Raw genomic sequence first — 17,747 nt, 5'->3', positions numbered from 1 at the left:
GTACAGGAGTTAAACAGGGATGTATCCTATCACCTTTGCTCTTCATTTTAGCAATGGATTGGCTTATGAGAGAAACAATCACAGTAAAGAAACAGGGTATTCAATGAACACTTACCTCAACACTGACCTAGTTTTTGCTGACGATATCAGTCTGCTAGTGAGTCGTCATTGTGACATTCAGGAGAAATCAGACAGACTTACATCATATGCATTGCAACTTGGGATGAACATTCAAGTGAGAAAAAGAAAGATCATGAAGATGAACGCTTCCAACCTCCAACCAGTAATCATCAATAATCAGCAAGTGGAAAAGGTAGGTGAGTTCACGTACCTTGGGAGTAAAGTCAGCACTGATGGAGAGATCGGTAAGGACGTATTAGCAAGACTATCTAAAGCAAATCAAGCTTTTGGCAGCCTCAATGCAGTTTGGAAATCCACACAACAAAACTTAACACCAAAATCAGAATTTTTAAAAGCAACATCCTAAGCATGCTACTTTATGGAAGTGAACGTTGGAAGATGACAAAAGACATCTGCAAGAAACTTGGCACTTTCCAGACAAAATGACTACAACGTATCAAAAAGATCTTCTGGCCTGAGAAAATCAGAAACCAAGACCTGGTTACATTTTGCAATATGGAATCAGTCTCAGTTTGTGTGAAGATGGTGGAGATGGCTGGGCCATGTAATGAGAATGCCAAATAATCAACTAGCAAAAGTAGCGCTAAGATGGACCCCACAGGGAAAGTGAAGTAGCGGCAGGCCCAAAATGACATGGCGAAGATCTGTGGAAGCAGAACTGAGAGAAGTAGGCATGAACTGGGTAACGGCAAGCAGACTGGCAGAAATGGAAGACCCTGGTGGAGGCCCCATGTGCCACCTAGGCACTAAAGGGTTCAGACGACAAGATGGTAGATAGCCACAGTGAAGAACGTTATCTCAAGCTGTTCAGTAAATCTGAGGTCTCTTTTACAAACCTGAAGAAGGTGAGTGCTTAAATCTTCACTATTCCATGCAGCAATGCTCACACAGAACAAGTCATTGCAATGATGACATCAGCTTGGAGAAACGAGAGGAACCATCTGCAAGTGGACTCAGTCAAAGCAGAGCTCCAAATATGTAACAACTTCTCAGAAGAGTGCCCAGCCATGTACAAAAATCTCCTGGCCATCAGAAAACTCCTGGAGATGGCAAGTAAAGGGCAGAAATACAAAAAAATCCATACCTGGCAGCCCATGGTAGGCTATTTCCTTTAGTTTGTGAAGTAAGTTAATTTGGTTAGCATATCTGCTTCAGCAGGAGTAAAAACGAATATTCATTTCTTTCAGTTCTTTATTTGTACTGTATGAATGCATGTATGTAATAAGCAGAATGATGAATCATTGAATAGGAAAAAGGACTAGCAGAAAATCACTGATTAATGATGAAATAGCTAGGTTTTTGCTGGATTATTATAGGCAAAAAAGTATGTTAGAATTTTTATTTATTAAAATAACTAAACTGATCATCTGCTTGCATTTGTTGTTTTTACAATATGGTTTAAATTTTATTTTTTGAAACGCACTGTATATAGATGGTAACCTATGACCACGTATGCAATGCTCTTTTAGGAAATTTGGAAATGGCCACCCTAACGGGAATGGAGAACATGTCGTGTTTAGTGAAAGAATGGAAGCAATAGAATCTGCTGCAAGGACAACGTGTTGAACAGTATCGGTGGGAACAGATAGTCGACGTTTCGGGAAGAGTGCGAATTCGGAAGAGAGGCAAGGGGGATGAAGGAAAGGGGCCGGCAAAATGGGAAGGAAGCGAGGAAGAGATGGTAGCGAAGTGGGGATAGGAATGTCAGCTTGCTTGTTCGTTTCTGGAAGCTGATCCCTGTTCTACAGTCTACTTAAGCATTTATTTTCCAGATACTGTACTGTATTCAGATACGTATTTCCCTGAGGCGGCGACATGAGGTTTGGCACCCTCGATTTCTTTGCCGGCAGTAAGGAACGAAAACCCCGGATTGATGGAGCCACCTGCTGGAAACGAAAGTGCAAGCGCTCCTGAGCGGAACGACTTTTTCAGGAAACATGGGCCGGCCGGGCAGCTGTGCGGTGCCGGACAAAGCCGCCGCGGAGGGGTAGGACCTGCCGCTCAGCTCGGTTGCGAAACGATGCAAGGAGCCGGCAGAAGGTACGGTAACCGCGCACAGCGCCCTTCACTTCCCCGTCACCCGAATCGCAAGCAGCCGTCTGTGCTAGGCATGCCCCGGTAAAATGCTTGCAGGGCCTCAGCCCTGAACCGTCTGGGGAAGTGGGGTCCTTCATGCTGTTGTCATTCAACACCTCAATGAATCTGTTCTTCTCTGGCAACATTTATATTAAAATGTGTATTTAATTTTTCCAGTCATATTTGAGTAATCTTATAATATATATTGCTTTTTTTGAAGCATTCTTAATTCGTTTAAATAATTCAATGTGTGTATACCCGAATTGCGTACGTCATCACGCTGCCCCATGAACCGCGCCTCATTTGAAGTGAAAGACGGAAGTTAGATCCTCGGCTGCTTCTTTGCCTTTGTTTTGAAATGATAACGCATCAGAAAAACGTGATCTTTTAGCTCCTGATTCAAGTTCACTTGCAAACAAAGTTCTAACTCGTGTGTTTTGCTTGGATGTCAAGCATCTGCAGATTTTTTTTCGTCTTCTAACTCATGATCTTATTTGTTGTTCCTGGGTTTAGGTGTTGTCTTACCGTAGTAACGATAATGCGTGAATAACTTTCAACAGCAAACTTTGGGGACGTTTTGCTTGGAATGTATTAACACAACTTTGGATCATTTGGAAAATGAAATACTACTAACAATTTTCAAAAAAACTGTAATTTTTCATGACTTTGTTCTGTTCTTTATACGTACCGTGGGTTACTCATAAAGAAACACATTCTGGAAGAACATAACTAGAACTTTTATTTAACAGCAACCATGTTTGACACTGCCATGCTTCTAGATCATTCCGTCATTTCTGGGCATGCTCAGAACTCTGTCCAATCACGTTCTTATACATGACACATCTTCCTTTCCTTCAAAAGAAAAACAATTAGCAACATTAATCAAAGCAAATGCATAATTTAACCTGTCTTTATCAGTCTCTCTGGGGGTTTACAAACACGAGTAGACCTTCTAAGTGGTTCACACAGTTCTTGTGTTTCGTTATTTTCATGTTTCGTCTGGTCTGCATCAGTTAACTGAAACCCTGAAGCTGGCTCTTTCTTGAGGTCTTTGTGATTTCTTCTTAACACTGCTCCTTCTTCAGTTTGGACCATGTATGACCTGGGTTGAACCTTCAAGTACTGTAGCTTTCTTAATTTCTTCCACTTCCATTTGTAATGAAGTACGAATCTTCTTTTCTTCATCTAATTCATTCATTCATTAACTGTATTTTTTTATGCTGAGACTTCATCATTTCAATAAAACTTCTCAATTTCTTCACTTGTGCTTTCACTTCTTCAAAGGGATCCTGATTCTTGTCACTCTGGCTTCAGATCAGTATTGTACTGTAGCGGCAAGTTTAGTTACAAAGGGATGGGTCTGGGATCTTTCTTTATGACTTATTTTACTCTTGCCACATTAGAGTCAAATTCTGTTCTCTCTTGATCTTCCATCAAGTCACTGTATTCTGACTCTGTGTCACTGTCAGGACTAAGACTCTTTTCTCCAAATTCAGTCTCTCAGGCAGATAAACCAAGTATTGACTGTACATTTCTTGGCACGACCACAAATGAAAGCGTGTGCACACTATTTTTGTGTGATACTTTCACCACACATGTTCCTTTAACTCAGGGGTGTCAAACTCATTTTAGGTCACGGGCCGGATTGAGCAAAATGCAGCTTCATGCGGGCCGGATCAGTCGGACGCGTGCGAACGCAGCTTTCGTTGCCTCCGTTTTTTCAGCCTGCTCTCATGTGTCTCAGTCTCTGCTATAACTACAAAGTGTTTCACTTTACAAATTCCGTTTCTTATGAAGAAGACTGCCGAATAAACACTAAAAACCCTGAAAACCTGGTACCTGAATAAACTCAGCATTAGCCATATCATACGCCATAGGCGCTTCGATTACTGGGGCCAGCTTTAATAGTAATTAGATATTATCTCGCGGGCCAAAGATAATTCCACCGCGGGCCGGATTTGGCCCGCGGGCCTTGAGTTTGACATATATGCTTTAACTGGAATGTCTGCACCTGAATACCCAGTCACTTTTATATTTGTCTGATGTAACTTTGGTATTGGCTTTAATGCAAGATTCTGCAAGAATATTTACTTGTGCTCCAGTATCCAATTTAAACAGAATATTGTTTTGGTTCACTTGCAATGGCACAGTCCAGTCATTTTTACTTTGTTTTCACAAAGCACATCAATATAAAACTCCTCACGTTCATTTTCAAGCTCTGCATTTATGTTTTTTAATTTCCTTTCTATTTCTGCAACAACGTGAAAAGTTATTACTCTTACCGCAGTCTTTGCACATTTTCTGAGACGCTGGACACTTTTTGATCGGTGCTGCTACCCACAGCAATCACATAATTTTTTTCTTTCAGATGACGTCTTGCTCTCTGTTGGTTTCATTTTCACTTCATTATTGTTTCTAATATGTTCACGCTTTACAGCATCTACGCAGCTGTCAATAAAAAGCTCTTTTGCCTGCGACACCACAGTTTCTGAAGCTTTACACAGCCTCAAACCTTTTTCCAGGTTAATGTCTTGTTCTCTTAACAGTCTTTCTCTCAGACCACTATCCAAAATGCCATAAACAATTCCATCTTTAATGAGAGAGTCTGTGAGCTCTGCAAACTTGCAATTTTTACTGTGGTGTCTCAACTCTGTAACAAATGATCAATCATTTGACCAAGTCTCTGCCGACATTTGAAAAATTTGTACTGTTCATACGTCATATTGCGCTTCGATATACAAAATGGGTCAGATTTGTCCATTTTCGCTTTTAGATTCAAATTATTTCCATTCTCAAAAGTAAAATGATAATATACCTCAATTGCATCGTCACCAATCACGTGGAGTAGGATGGCAGCTCCCATTTTTCCCATTTTATTTTCTGCTCCAATTGCCAATAAATACATTTCAAAACACTGTTTAAATTTTTTCCAGTTTTCAGCCACGTTCCCAGTCAGCTGAGATGTTTTCGGAGGTTAGAGCCCTTCCATTTGTAAAACTGTTAGCAAACACCAAAACTGTTTGCGCTCTTTTTATTCCGATTATCTTCAATTCTCCCGTTTTAGTATTATTCTTCCAGACCGACTTCTGACACCATATTGTGTTCTTTATACGTACCATGGGTTACTCATAAAGAAACATATTCTGGAAGGCCATAACTAGAACTTTTATTTAACAGCAAACAGCAACCACGTTTAACACTGCCATGCTTCTAGATCATTCTGTCATTTCTGTGCATGCTCAGAACTCTGTCCAATCACGTTCTTATACGTGATATCACCACAGACTTAAGTGTTGTATTTTGTCGTATAGAGCAGATTACCCTTGCAAAGCTGTACACTACTATTCTGTTAATGCTGTGTGGATTACCAATAGCCTAATTCTCTCCCAGTAGCCCATTTTTCACAAATTAAGCTTAATTTAAGCAAGCAACCATGAATAGAGCAGCTTTTAAAAAATATTTTCATTTTCAGTACAACTGATTTCCTGGATCCAGGTATGGACCTACCCTAGAATATAGTGTCTAGAACTTGCAGCACAGCAGACCGCAAAAAATTTACTATATTTAAACCATTTGTTCTGAGTGTAATCCTTTTCAAGTTTCAGCCCTGCTTAGAGAGAATAGTTTTCCATTTGTTGAAAGTATAAAAGTTGTTATTGATGCAAAGAGGATGAAGCCGATTCTTCTGTGTTTTATGGAGACAGGAGACTGCAGATGCTGGAAAGCTGGAGCAGCACATGAAATGCTGGAGGAACTCAAGGCAGCAACTGTAGAGGGAAATAGACATTCAATGTTTCTGCTCAAGACACTTCATCAGGGTTGATTCTGTCTTAAAATATAAAAAGTAAAACAGAAGCAAGATTTTAAAAAACAAAGTGAATTATTATTCCTGAAATTGCTTAAAATTATCAGAAAATGGAGGATGGTAATTGAGAGTGTTGCTATAAATTCTAATAAGTAGATGTTGATAGTATAATTTGATATGGTTTTAGTTGTGGAAGCTGTCTGTACAGTTTCAATGGTACATTTAATTTCAGAGGAATGTATACAATATACATCCTGAAATGCTTTCCCTTCGGAATCATCCATGAAAACGGAGGAGTGCCCCAAAGAATGAATGAAAGTTAAATGTTAGAACCCCAAAGTCCACCCCCCCAGCTCCCCTCCCACGCATAAGCAGCAGCAAGCAATAATCACCCCTCCCCCCACTGGAAAAAAAAGCATCAGCACCCGCCACCAAGCATTCAAGCATGAGCAAAGCAACAGCAAAGTTACAGACTTGCAGTTACCCCAAAGACTTTGCATTTCACCCAGTATTCAACATACCACAGGTTCTCTCTCCCTAATAAGGGAGAAAGGGGTGTCTCCATTTTCACAGTGAGCGGGGAGACATAACAAACATCTCGCTGGTTTACGATGTTAAAAGTCAGTTACGTTGCTTTTATCGAGCTCTGTGCCCAAAGATCTCAAGTCTCTGGGCACATAGCCACAGATATTCCAGCTCCCCCCGACAACAAGCAGATCTCCTGCCGTGACACTGACCTACGATCCGCCTGTCTCCAGAAACCTGAGGTCCTAGGCCGAGCCCTTGGTGTGCCAAACAATGACCGGTTATGAAACCCTGAGAGCTGATCCCATTCCTGCAAAGAACCGTAGTCAGCATGTAACTCCAGGTCAGGGTCTTCAAGAGAACCCTGAAAGGGAAAAATAGAGATATTAAAGATAGACATAGAGCTGTTTTCGAAGATGCAAGCCAAGGAGTCACGGTTTAGCACCATCATCACTTCATTCTGCCAGCTTCCTGCAAATTGGGCCATTACTGTCACTTCTGTAGTGATATTTTAGTTTAACGTGCTTAAATAACGTTCCATGGAGAAATTTGAATAAATAAATTATTACATAGCTATGTAATTTTTCATCAGTAAGATGCCATCAAAATGTGGATTTTGCAAGCGGACAAAAGAGGAAGTATGCAATGGAGAAAAGCTCCTTTCTCAGGATGGTCAACTGGTACTTCACCGCAGATGTCTGGTCTGTGTTTTCTTTAATGGCTTAAGCTTACAAAATAAGGAAGCAATGTATTTAGTGTTAATGCTTTTACTTTACTTTGATTTCACTGAATATATGAAACAAGTGTTGGCATTTGGGCTTTGGAAACAGTGATCCAAGAGTCCACATGGGATTGTTATGGCAAGTAGAGATTGAAGTACAAACTCTAAAGTTCAATTTGGTCTTGAGTGGGGGAACTCTGAAGAGTAAGACCATCCCTTCTTGTTTGGGTAGTCCAGAAAATATCTTGCCATATCTGAATTGTACTGAGAGAAAATTTTATCACAACATCTTTATTTAAAAGTCAGCCTCACAATACATCCCATAATAAGAGGAAGAATTAGAAGTTTAAAATATACTTAAAGCTATTTGCTCTAATCTGCCTCTCTGATTTGATTTCTCTTATGCCACAGAAGCCAAAAATAAATATGGCATTGATATAGTCTCGATAAACTGTGCAAGTAATTAAACTTGCAAGTAAGTAACAGACAGTTTTTAGCAATGCATTCACCTAAAAAGCTGTAGACTGGTCATGGGAAACCAAGTTAACTTAGGTGGGCTTTAATTATCTGGCACTGATGGTGTCAATAGAGTGGTTGTCTTATATGCTATAAGTTTCTGTTTCTATGGGTTTCTAGAAGCAGTTCTAGTAACTGCACCCTTGAAAGTCAGCGGGCAGCTCTGAAATCTATTTTGGTGCATTGTTTAACTTCCAAGTTCCTTTTCCATTGTGTAATCAGCTTCCAACCATATACTGTATCTGATCTTCAACATGATGACAATGTTTCACTGATATAATGTTACTTGTCTCTGATATTACCTCAGCATAAGCGCTGCTATAGTTTTCACCTTATGTTTGTTACCACTATGTTTGACTCTGTCACTACCTTCTTAGATTACCTCCGGTTTTCCATTTTATGTGAGCACAAGTTCAAATGAAGCTCTTACTTTTTTCCTTGACTTGCACCCACCCTGCCTGTGGTTCCAGACTAAATTGGTTCCAAGTCAGGCAATGCAGAGATTTAAAAATTGGCATATTTGTTTTTGAGTTCTTTGAAGGGTATTTCCCTCCATTCTTTCAGCACTTTCTGCCCCTTAACCCTCTGAACACTGACTTCTTCCATTTCTGGCCTCGTGCATTCTTGATCACTATGTCTCTGGATCCGTGGCTTAAAGAAACACACACACAATGCTGGAGGAACTCGGGCCAGGCAACATCTCTGGAAAAGACGTTACCTGCTGAAGGGTCTCGGCACAAAATGTCAACAGTACTCTTTCAGAGACTTTTTAGAACAGATTGTTGTTGAGCCACTACGGGATTGGCTGTGCTGGATAGGGTGTTGTGCAGTGATCTGGAGGTGATAAGAGCTTAGGGAACCCTCAGGGAACCATGATCACAATATGATCGAGTTCACTGTGAAATTTGAGAAGGAGAAACTAAATTCCATTGTGTCGGTATTTCAGTGGAAGAAAGGAAATTACAATGGCATGAGAGAGGAACTGGCCAAGGTTGACTGGAAAGGGACACTAGCAGGAAGGACACCAGAGCAACAATGGCTGGAGTTTCTGTGAAAAATAAGGGAAGTGCAAGATATATATTCCAAATAAGAAATTTTCAAAGGGAAGGAAGGTACTACTGTGGCTGAAAAGTGAAGTCAGAACCAAAGTAAAGGCAAAAGAGAGGGCATACAAGGAAGCCAGAGCTAGTGGGCAAGATGAAGGCTTTTAAAAACTTGCATAGGAAACTAAGAAGGTCATTCGGAAGGAAAAGGTGAATTATGAGAGGAAGCTGGCGATTAATATCAAAGAAGATGCTAAAAGCTTTTTTAAGTATATAAAGGATAGAGAGTTGAGGGTAGATACAGGACCAATAGAAAATTAAGCTTGAGATATTGTATTGAGAGCCACAGAGATGGCAGAGGAACTGAATACGTATTTTGCAACAGTCTTCACGGTGGAAGATGTCTGCAGTATATTGAACATTCAAAGGTGTCAGGGAAGTGAAGTTTATGCAGTGAAAATAACAATTGAGAAGGTGCTGAGGAAGCTTAATGGTCTGGGGGTGGATAAATCTCCTGGACCTGATGGAATGCACCCTCGGGTTCTGAAGGAAGTAGCTGGAGAGATTGCAGAGGCATTAACGATGATCTTTCAAGAATCAATAGATTCTGACATTGTACCAGATGACTGGAAAATTGCAAATGTTGCTCCATTACTTAAGAAGGATGGGAGGCAGCAGAAGGGAAACTATAGACCTGTTAGCCTGTCGTCAGTGGTTGGGAAGATGTTGGAATCGATTGTTAGGAATGAGATTACGGAGTACCTGGAGGCACATGACAAGATAGACCAAAGCCGGCATGGTTTCCTGAAAGGAAAATCCTGCCTGACTAACCTACTGCAATTTTTTGAGGAAATTACAAGCAGGGTAGACAAAGGAGATGCAGTGGATGTGGTGTACTTGGATTTTCAGAAGGCCTTTGACAAGGTGGCCGCACATGAGGCTTCTTAGCAAGATAAGAGCCCATGAAATTATAGGGAAGTTACTAGCATGGGTGGAGCATTGGCTGGTCGGCAGAAAACAGAGAGTGGGAATAAAGGGATCCTATTCTGGCTGGCTGCCGATTACCAGTGGAATTCCACAGGGGTCGGTGTTGGGACCACTGCTTTTCACAATGTATGTCAATGATTTGGACTATAGGATTAATGGATTTGTGGCTAAATTTGGCAATGATACAAAGATAGGTGGAGGAGCGGGTAGTGTTGAGGAAACAGAGAGCCTGCAGAGAGACTTAGATAGTTTAGGGGAATGGGCAAAGAACTGGCAAATGAAATACATTGTTGGAAAGTGTATGGTCATGCACTTTGGTGAACGAAATAAACGGGCAGATTATTATTTAGATGGGGAGAGAATTCAAAATACTGAGATTCAAAGGGACTTGGGAGTCCTTGTGCAATATACCCTAAAGATTAACCTCCAGGTTGAGTTGGTGGTGAAGAAGGCGAATGCAATGTTGGCATTCATTTCTAGAGGTATAGAATATAAGAGCAGGGATGTGAAGTTGAGGCTGTATAAGGTACTCGTGAGACCACACCTGGAGTATTGTGTGCTGTTTTGGGCTGCTTGTTATAGAAAGGATATACTGACATTGGAGAGGGTTCAGAGAAGATTCACAAGAATGATTCTAGGAATGTCTGGCAGCTCTTGGGCTGTATTTCCTGGAGTTCAGGAGATTGAGGGGGGATCTCATAGAAATATCCGAATGTTAAAAGGCCTGAACAGATTAGATATGGCAAAGTTATTTCCCATGGTAGGGGAGTCCGGGACAAGAGGGCATGACTTCAGTATTGAAGGAAGTCCATTTAGAACTGAGATGCAGAGAAATTACTTTAGTCAGAGGGTGGTAAATCTGTGGAATTTGTTGCCATGACTGGCTGTGGAGGCCAAGTCATTGGGTGTATTTAAAGCAGAGATAGATAGGTTCTTGATTAGCCAGGGCAACAAAGGGTATGAGGTGAAGGCAGGGGAGTAGGAATGACTGGAAGAATTGGATCAGACCATGATTGAATGTTGGAACAGACTTGATGGGCCAAATGGCCTAGTTCTGCTCCTATATCTTATGGTCTTGTGCCCAGGTTTCCAGCATCTGCAGATTTTCTCTTGTTTGCCATGGCTTAAAGAATTCACTTGGAATGCCCTTCTTTGCTGTGTTATGAAGGATGAACAACTCTGATGGGCAGAAGGGTACAGAGTTGCCGATGTGTCTCCCCCCCTCCCCCCCGGGAGAATCGCAAACTGTTACTGTTACCACGCTGCTAATGAGAGAGAAAGAGAGACAAAGGGAAAACATACTGGGACTGGAACATTTGCTTCAGATAAGGGAGAGATAACACCGGGAGAGAGAGACTTGTTGACCCACCATATTATGACTCCCGAAAGACTTATGGCTCCAGAGAGGGCTGTTTACTTGGTACCATTCTGTTCATTCAAATTCCTCAGTGGACAGCTGGAGTGGGCTGGTTTGATGGACTAAGCCATTCAAAACTGATTGACATCTGAGACCCCGTGAGTGGGGATAAAAGTGAGGTCTGGGGAGACACCCCTCAGACACACCAGGAGACACACTAGTGAGCACTGCTTGAGTGTTGGAACCCACGTGAAGGTGTGGGGCATCGGAGACCGAACGAAGGATCGGTCAATTTAACTCACAGTGTTTATAGCAGGGCCGGTGGGGGTTTGTGTGTGTGTCCGCCCTTGCCTGGGTGACGAGCCCACCACAGAAGAACGGTCTAGCTGAAGGATAGAGGAGTCACACCTGAATGGCCACAACACATGGACGGATCAAGAACGTAAAGGAAGGTTTGCCTGGCTGCAGCTGTCACTGTTTGCTCTCTCTCTCTCTCTCTCTCCAACAATTACAACAAAACCACCAACAACTTCCTCAGCACGTATGAACTGAACTGAACTTTATATTCACATATGACAATTCATTAGCCCCTAGACATCGATAGAGCTTGTTTATTATTGATTATTATTATACCCACACTTTTAGGTTTAGTATTGCTAACATGTATTATCTATATATATTTGCATTGTTGATATTGATTTGTATATTTTACTAATAAACACTGTTTGAAAATAGTACCACCAGACTCCAATGGATACTTCTTTCTCTGCTGGTCAGACACCCAGTTACGGGGTACGTAACAGCTGTCATTCTGATGCTCTTGATAGCTTATCACATTTCTTAAAATCTCTGAATTATTCTGTTAAATTTTGGTTGATAATGCTTCTGTGAAGTGCCTTGAAGTCCCTTTTTAAAGATGACACGTAACCAAGTTTTATGTTGTTGTTGAACTTTCTTGTTTTATTAATTAGTTCTTTCCAATGTGGCAATGGACTATTTTTCACTACCTGTCAAACCGAGTAATCTCAGTTTTTTTCTTGTTTGATAAAGCATGGACATTAAGGTAGTTGTGTGGTGTGTTGATTTTTTAAAACTTCTTCCCCTAGCTGTTTTCTGCTGTACCCCTGGCATCCAAAATGTCCAAGAATAATAATCTCTCCAGCAAAACAGTGCAAGTTGTTAAAAAGGAACTGAGGAAAGCTGCTAAAATGGTAATTATATTCAAAAATCTGTTGGTTTGTAATTTATCTTGTGTGTGGAGAATACCACCTTGGTGTGTAATAGGAAATTAACCACAGGTATCAGAAAGTATGGGAGCATTATGAATTGAAGGCCATGGTATATGTAGGACACTTGTACGTTTACTTTTAAATCATGTGTAGGAGAAAGAAATGTGATTTGTCTTCATAACAGTGAAGTATATGAAAAAGTAAACAAGAAGGAACTGCTTTTTCTTGGCAAGTGAATTACGAACAAAGGTCAAATTAATATTGGTTGGTAAAGCAACTCGAGGAAAACATTTAAATTTTGTTATGCAGTAATCTACAGCCTGAGTTGCATTGTTTGAAACTTTATAGAAGCAGTTTAAATAACTTTCAAACAAATAGCTTTCTCTTGAAAGTAGAATTTTTTGCAAATGGGAACAATCCATGAATCTGAAAACAACTTTATAGATGTTAGATAACTGGCAATAAGGACCATTAAAGCTAAGAAGGGAGATAATTTTATTTAGAAGTAAGTAGCATATAAGTTGTGTTTTTGGTTCAAACCTAGATTCATTGTGAGACATATCCTTTGAGTTGAATGATAATGGATGGCCAATAAAAATATTTTGTTAGAATCTTGAGCCTCAAGCTTTCTTTGCAGGCAGTGTTCGGTTTTACCTGTGGATGTGCAGGTACCACTGTAGCCTCAAAGTGTGATCTCCAAGGTAGCTCAATCATCTTTCAAAGAAGGCAATCAAAATTACAATTGTCTTTCAGAGAAGGCTCCAGCTTATGTTCAAGTAGTAAATTGGCTTGAAATAAATTAATTGCAATTTGAAAGGAATTTGGCAATGAATGGTGAAGGGCATTATCTGGGAAACCTGTTTCTTGCAATTCACCAAGATGACCAATTGGGTGATCCTTTTGAAGACACAAAAGTTAATGGCAAAATATCCTACTATTTTAGACCAAGGAGATCGCTTTCAGTTTAGGAAACCTGGAATTGTTATGTTCATCTTTCTGAGTCAAGAGTCACATTAAGGTTTTAACTCATTGTTAGAATGCAAAATCTTTCAATTGTAATATATCTGATTTAAGACTATGTGTATCAAAACTGGGTGCGAACTAGGTAAACTACCAGTAGTGTTCTCCAGGTAAGCCTTCTGTTGAAATTAAGATGTTGAACTTGGAAGGTGTCCCTTATCTTTTATTTTAACTATACTTATTTACCGCTCATTAAACCGCTGGCATTTGGGGCAGCAATGTAGGTCCTCTATCTCTGTATAGAAAGATTCTTCATTGCTTTTTCCAGACAGTTGTTCTTTGAAAAATTAGGGTGGTTAGCACTGAGCTGAACCCCTGACCTCAAGGACTGGTGGACCATTATTAGTCTGTCCTCTACCCTTTGACCCATTTGGTATGAGTGACCGTACCAAGAGCTAAAGCACAAGGCCTTGACTCCAGCCAACGTAGCTCTCTGGATCACTGAGTTACACAAACCTCCAAACCCTATAACAAGGTTGTGGTTCTCTTGGAGGTTTAACTTGTGTGGTTTTTTGACTTATGTTGTTCTGAACCATTCTCCTGGCAGCAGGTAGAGAGTATACAAGGGATCTTTGTCATTAATGAAATGCTTAGTGAGGCTGGATCAGGATTCATTGACTAAGCTGAGTGACTGCATGCAGGGTTTAGATTTGGTTGCAGTAAGTGAATATTGGTGTTAATGTGATCAGCCATACCTGACAATGACTGACAGATATTTCAACACTTTTGCATCCAAACTGGAAAACACCTCAGACCCTTACATTATGTTTTTCATAGCCTGGTTTCACTATTTTGGGATAGTCAGTGGTATATTATCATCTTACTATGAACTTACTGAGTCTCCTGTGGGTGAATGGAGTGCTATTTCTGTGTTGGCTCAGGTTAATTTCTATTGTATTTGTGTGATGTATTTATAAAGATTTATTTATTGATGATTGTACAAGTTATAAGTATAGACTCAAAAATTCCTCGGTTAAGTTCTGAGTTTGATATGATGTGAAAGTGAGGAAAGAAACAGCTTTTCCTTTGCCTTCACTTGGGACAGTCATTATTGCTATTAAGCAAACAAACAAGCTGCTGCAGCAATTCAGCAGGCCAAGCAGCATCTGAAGCCAAAGAGATAGCCAACGTTTGGCCCATCTCAGGTTGCTTCTGAATTAGTGGTTGTAAATTGTTCTTTTTTGATGAATGCTGCTTGAAAAATTGAATGGTTGCTTCATTCTCCTAGTCTGATATCCTGTAGTCAAGTATCCGGTTGACACCCAAAAGGTATTTTGACAGTTTTTTTGTCGAATGGAGGGAAGTGCTGGGTGGGAGGGGAGAAATGTTTGAATTTGAAAATTGATTTTAAATGGATCTTAAACTTGTTCCCATATGTGGCAGACTGAGTTTGGAAAAGCAAGATCAGAGACTGAAAGCTTCTAGGTTTAATAAATCAAGTAAACATTTGACCTAAGCAATAATAGTGATATCATAGTTTAGCTGGGTATATTAGAATATGACTTGAGGCCTAAAACATAGTTTCAGGTCAACATGCAGTCCGCATGAGACATATCTACCTCATATATAAACACTAGCCAAGTTGATTATAATAAGATCCGATTTAATTTCAGAATGCTGTCTAGGGATGGTCAGTGTAGCTATATGGACCACTGGTTTTAGTCAAACCAGTTTTTCATTGTCCTCTGATGTTAGAAAGCTTTCTCATGGTTAGTCGGAGCTCAGGGACCCAGTTGTACTGTTTCTGATACTTCATATAATTTGGTTCAAACCTATCACTGAAAATAAAGCTGCAGTTATACAAAATAAAGACATATCATCACTGAACTAAGCATGCATTTAGAAGCCATGGTAATGCATGCGAGATCTAACTTTTTGTTTTGATCAGAAAATATTTAATATACTTATTGGTTAGTTTTGTGAAAATAGAAAAAATAAATTGGGTTTATAAAGCATTGTCCATATGTACTTTAGAAACTAATTAAATATTTTTGTGATGTTTTTGCTATTGTGTTATAGGGAAATGCAGCAGCCAGCATATAGCAAAATTCCATAAAGAGCAATGAAAGCATAATTTATCTTTAGGGGTCTCAATGAAGAATTGTAAACACAAAGTACACTGCAGATGCTGTGGTCAAATCAACATGTACAAACAAGCTGGAGGAACTCAGCAGGTCGGGCAGCATCTGTTGAAACGAGCAGTCAATGTTTCGGGCCGAGACCCTTCGTCAGGACTGAAGAAGGAGGGGGCAGGGGCCCTATAAAGAAGGTGGGGGGAGGGTGTAAAGTGCCAGGTGAAAAACCAGAGTTTGGCCTCATCATAGCAGTAGAGGAGACCATGTATGGACATATCCAAATGGGAATGTGAAGCAGAGTTGAAGTGGGTGGCAAACGGGAGATCCTTTCTGTTATGGCGCATGGAGCGGAGGTGCTTGACGAAGCGGTCCCCCAATCTGCGTCAGGTCTCGCCGATGTAGAGGAGGCCGCATCGGGAGCACCGGATGCAATAGATGACCCCAACAGACTCACAAGTGAAGTGTTGCCTCACCTGGAAGGACTGTTTGGGGCCTTGAATGGTGGTAAGAGAGGAGGTGTAGGGACAGGCCAGTACACCTGTAGGAACAGGTGTAGTTTATCCAGCTTGTTTGTACGTGTCAATGAAGAATTGGTCAGGGAGTTGGAAGAATTTCTTTACTCTTTTAGTTGCACCATGGAATCTTTTAAATCCACCTGAAAAGACAGGACATGGTTTGGGTTTAATGATTTATCTGAAGGACTGCACTTCTGGCAGTGCACCACTCCCTTGGTGCTGAACTGAAGGTGAAGATGAGAGTGGATGTGATATGCTGTACACAGATCTGTTCTGGAGGCTCAGTATTTAATCATGAGCATTACTAATTTGGAGAATTGCAAATTTGTTAATGCTCATTTGAAGAAGGTAATGGGGAAAAGCTCATGGTGGACAAACTTTGGAATATCTGCAGGAGGAGGGCTTGTTAGTCCAATTGGCAGGAATTTGTTCAATGCTTTGATTTGTGGCACACTTTTTTTTATACTGAAATCAAAGAATTGGTATTTATGAAAGAATGCTTGTTATTTAATGTTTTTTTTGGGGGGAACATGGTTTAATTTAGTAGAAATATTGAATAATAAAAATTAATGGAAATATTTTCGTGGAACAAAGAGTAATTACAATAACTTTAAGTAACTATGTGAGTCTTTGTATTTTTGTTTGGCCATTTCCATTAATTGACAATGGCAACTGCCTGTATTTTTATTTTAATTTTCATCTGTTTAGCTCTGGTTAAAGAGAACAGTTTTTTTACATTCCTGTCTACATTTATGTTTAGAAATGCAGTCACTGTCATCAGTCTGGAGCTGCTGTTAAATGTGCTGCAACATACTGTAGGAAGGTCTATCACTATTCCTGTGTGAGGAGTGATAATGGTGCAGTCAGGGAAAATGAATTCCGGGGAGTTTACAGGTAAAGTGTCCTTGTGCACATAATCTCACAATAACTGCACAAAACTGTCAGTGACACAAATTCTATCCAGTCTCTCTTTTGAACCTTTTAATGAATGAAAGTGTAAGAAAGGTTCTCCAAATACACAATTAGAAAATTATTATTTATTGTAAGGTCACTTATGAAAGGTGTTTACATTGTTCAAATTAGGTTTTCCCTGGGACTGTGTGGGTTTCTGCAAGTGCTCTGGTTTCGTCACGCATTCCAAAAGACATGGGTTAGTAAGTTGTGGGCATGCTGTATTGGTGCCAGAGGCATGACTGCACTTGCGAGTTGTCCCTGACATATCCTGTGACTGTTTTAGTCACCGACGCAAACAGTGCATTTCTTTCTTTCTTTTTAAATATTTTTATTAATTTTAAGAAAAACATAAGTGAGATATGAATACAAAACGTTTGAGAGTACATGATTAATAGTTTAAACAGGCAATCAGATATGTAATAATCAATATATAAGGCCTCCCAAACTCATAGTATTAATATAAAAGAATCGAAAAAGAGAGAAACCCCCCCCCCCCCAAAAAACTAAAAGAGAACTTAAAAAAAAACTAACCAACATGGGCAATTGCATAATGTTAAATACATACAGTAGTGCCGATAACTCCGAACCTCCATCCAAATACTTAAGGATAATAACAGTAAGGTTTAGGATCAGACCATTTAACTCATATGAAAATGTTGTATAAATGGTCTCCAAGTTTCGTCAAATTTAACTGAAGAATCAAAAACCACACCTAATTTTTTCTAAACTCAAACAAGAAATAGTTTGGGAAAACCACTGAAATACAGTTGGCGGGTTAATTTC

The 17,747-nt window shown here is 40.0% G+C and overlaps 1 protein-coding gene across 2 annotated transcripts in view; it reads left to right on the top strand.

Annotated features, from left to right (window-relative positions):
- Positions 1-1,742: 1,742 nt before the first annotated feature.
- The window catches only part of LOC140727933 (histone-lysine N-methyltransferase SETDB2-like), a 107,937-nt gene continuing 91,932 nt past the window's right edge, over positions 1,743-17,747 (top strand). Inside the window, exons 1-4 of one of the 2 annotated variants that reach the window (XM_073045922.1) lie at positions 1,743-2,181; positions 7,140-7,248; positions 12,278-12,382; positions 16,771-16,904. In XM_073045922.1, the coding sequence (XP_072902023.1) occupies positions 2,015-2,181; positions 7,140-7,248; positions 12,278-12,382; positions 16,771-16,904 (515 nt within the window). In that variant the 5' untranslated portion in view covers positions 1,743-2,014. Of the gene's footprint in view, positions 2,182-7,139; positions 7,249-12,277; positions 12,383-16,770; positions 16,905-17,747 lie in introns of those variants that run through there. The other variant, XM_073045923.1, reaches the window with a different exon arrangement.

Source organism: Hemitrygon akajei, chromosome 5 (genome assembly GCF_048418815.1).
Source record: "Hemitrygon akajei chromosome 5, sHemAka1.3, whole genome shotgun sequence".
NCBI lineage: Eukaryota > Metazoa > Chordata > Chondrichthyes > Myliobatiformes > Dasyatidae > Hemitrygon > Hemitrygon akajei.
Note: the sequence above shows the minus strand (reverse complement) of the source record. Positions and strands in the feature narration are given on the sequence as shown.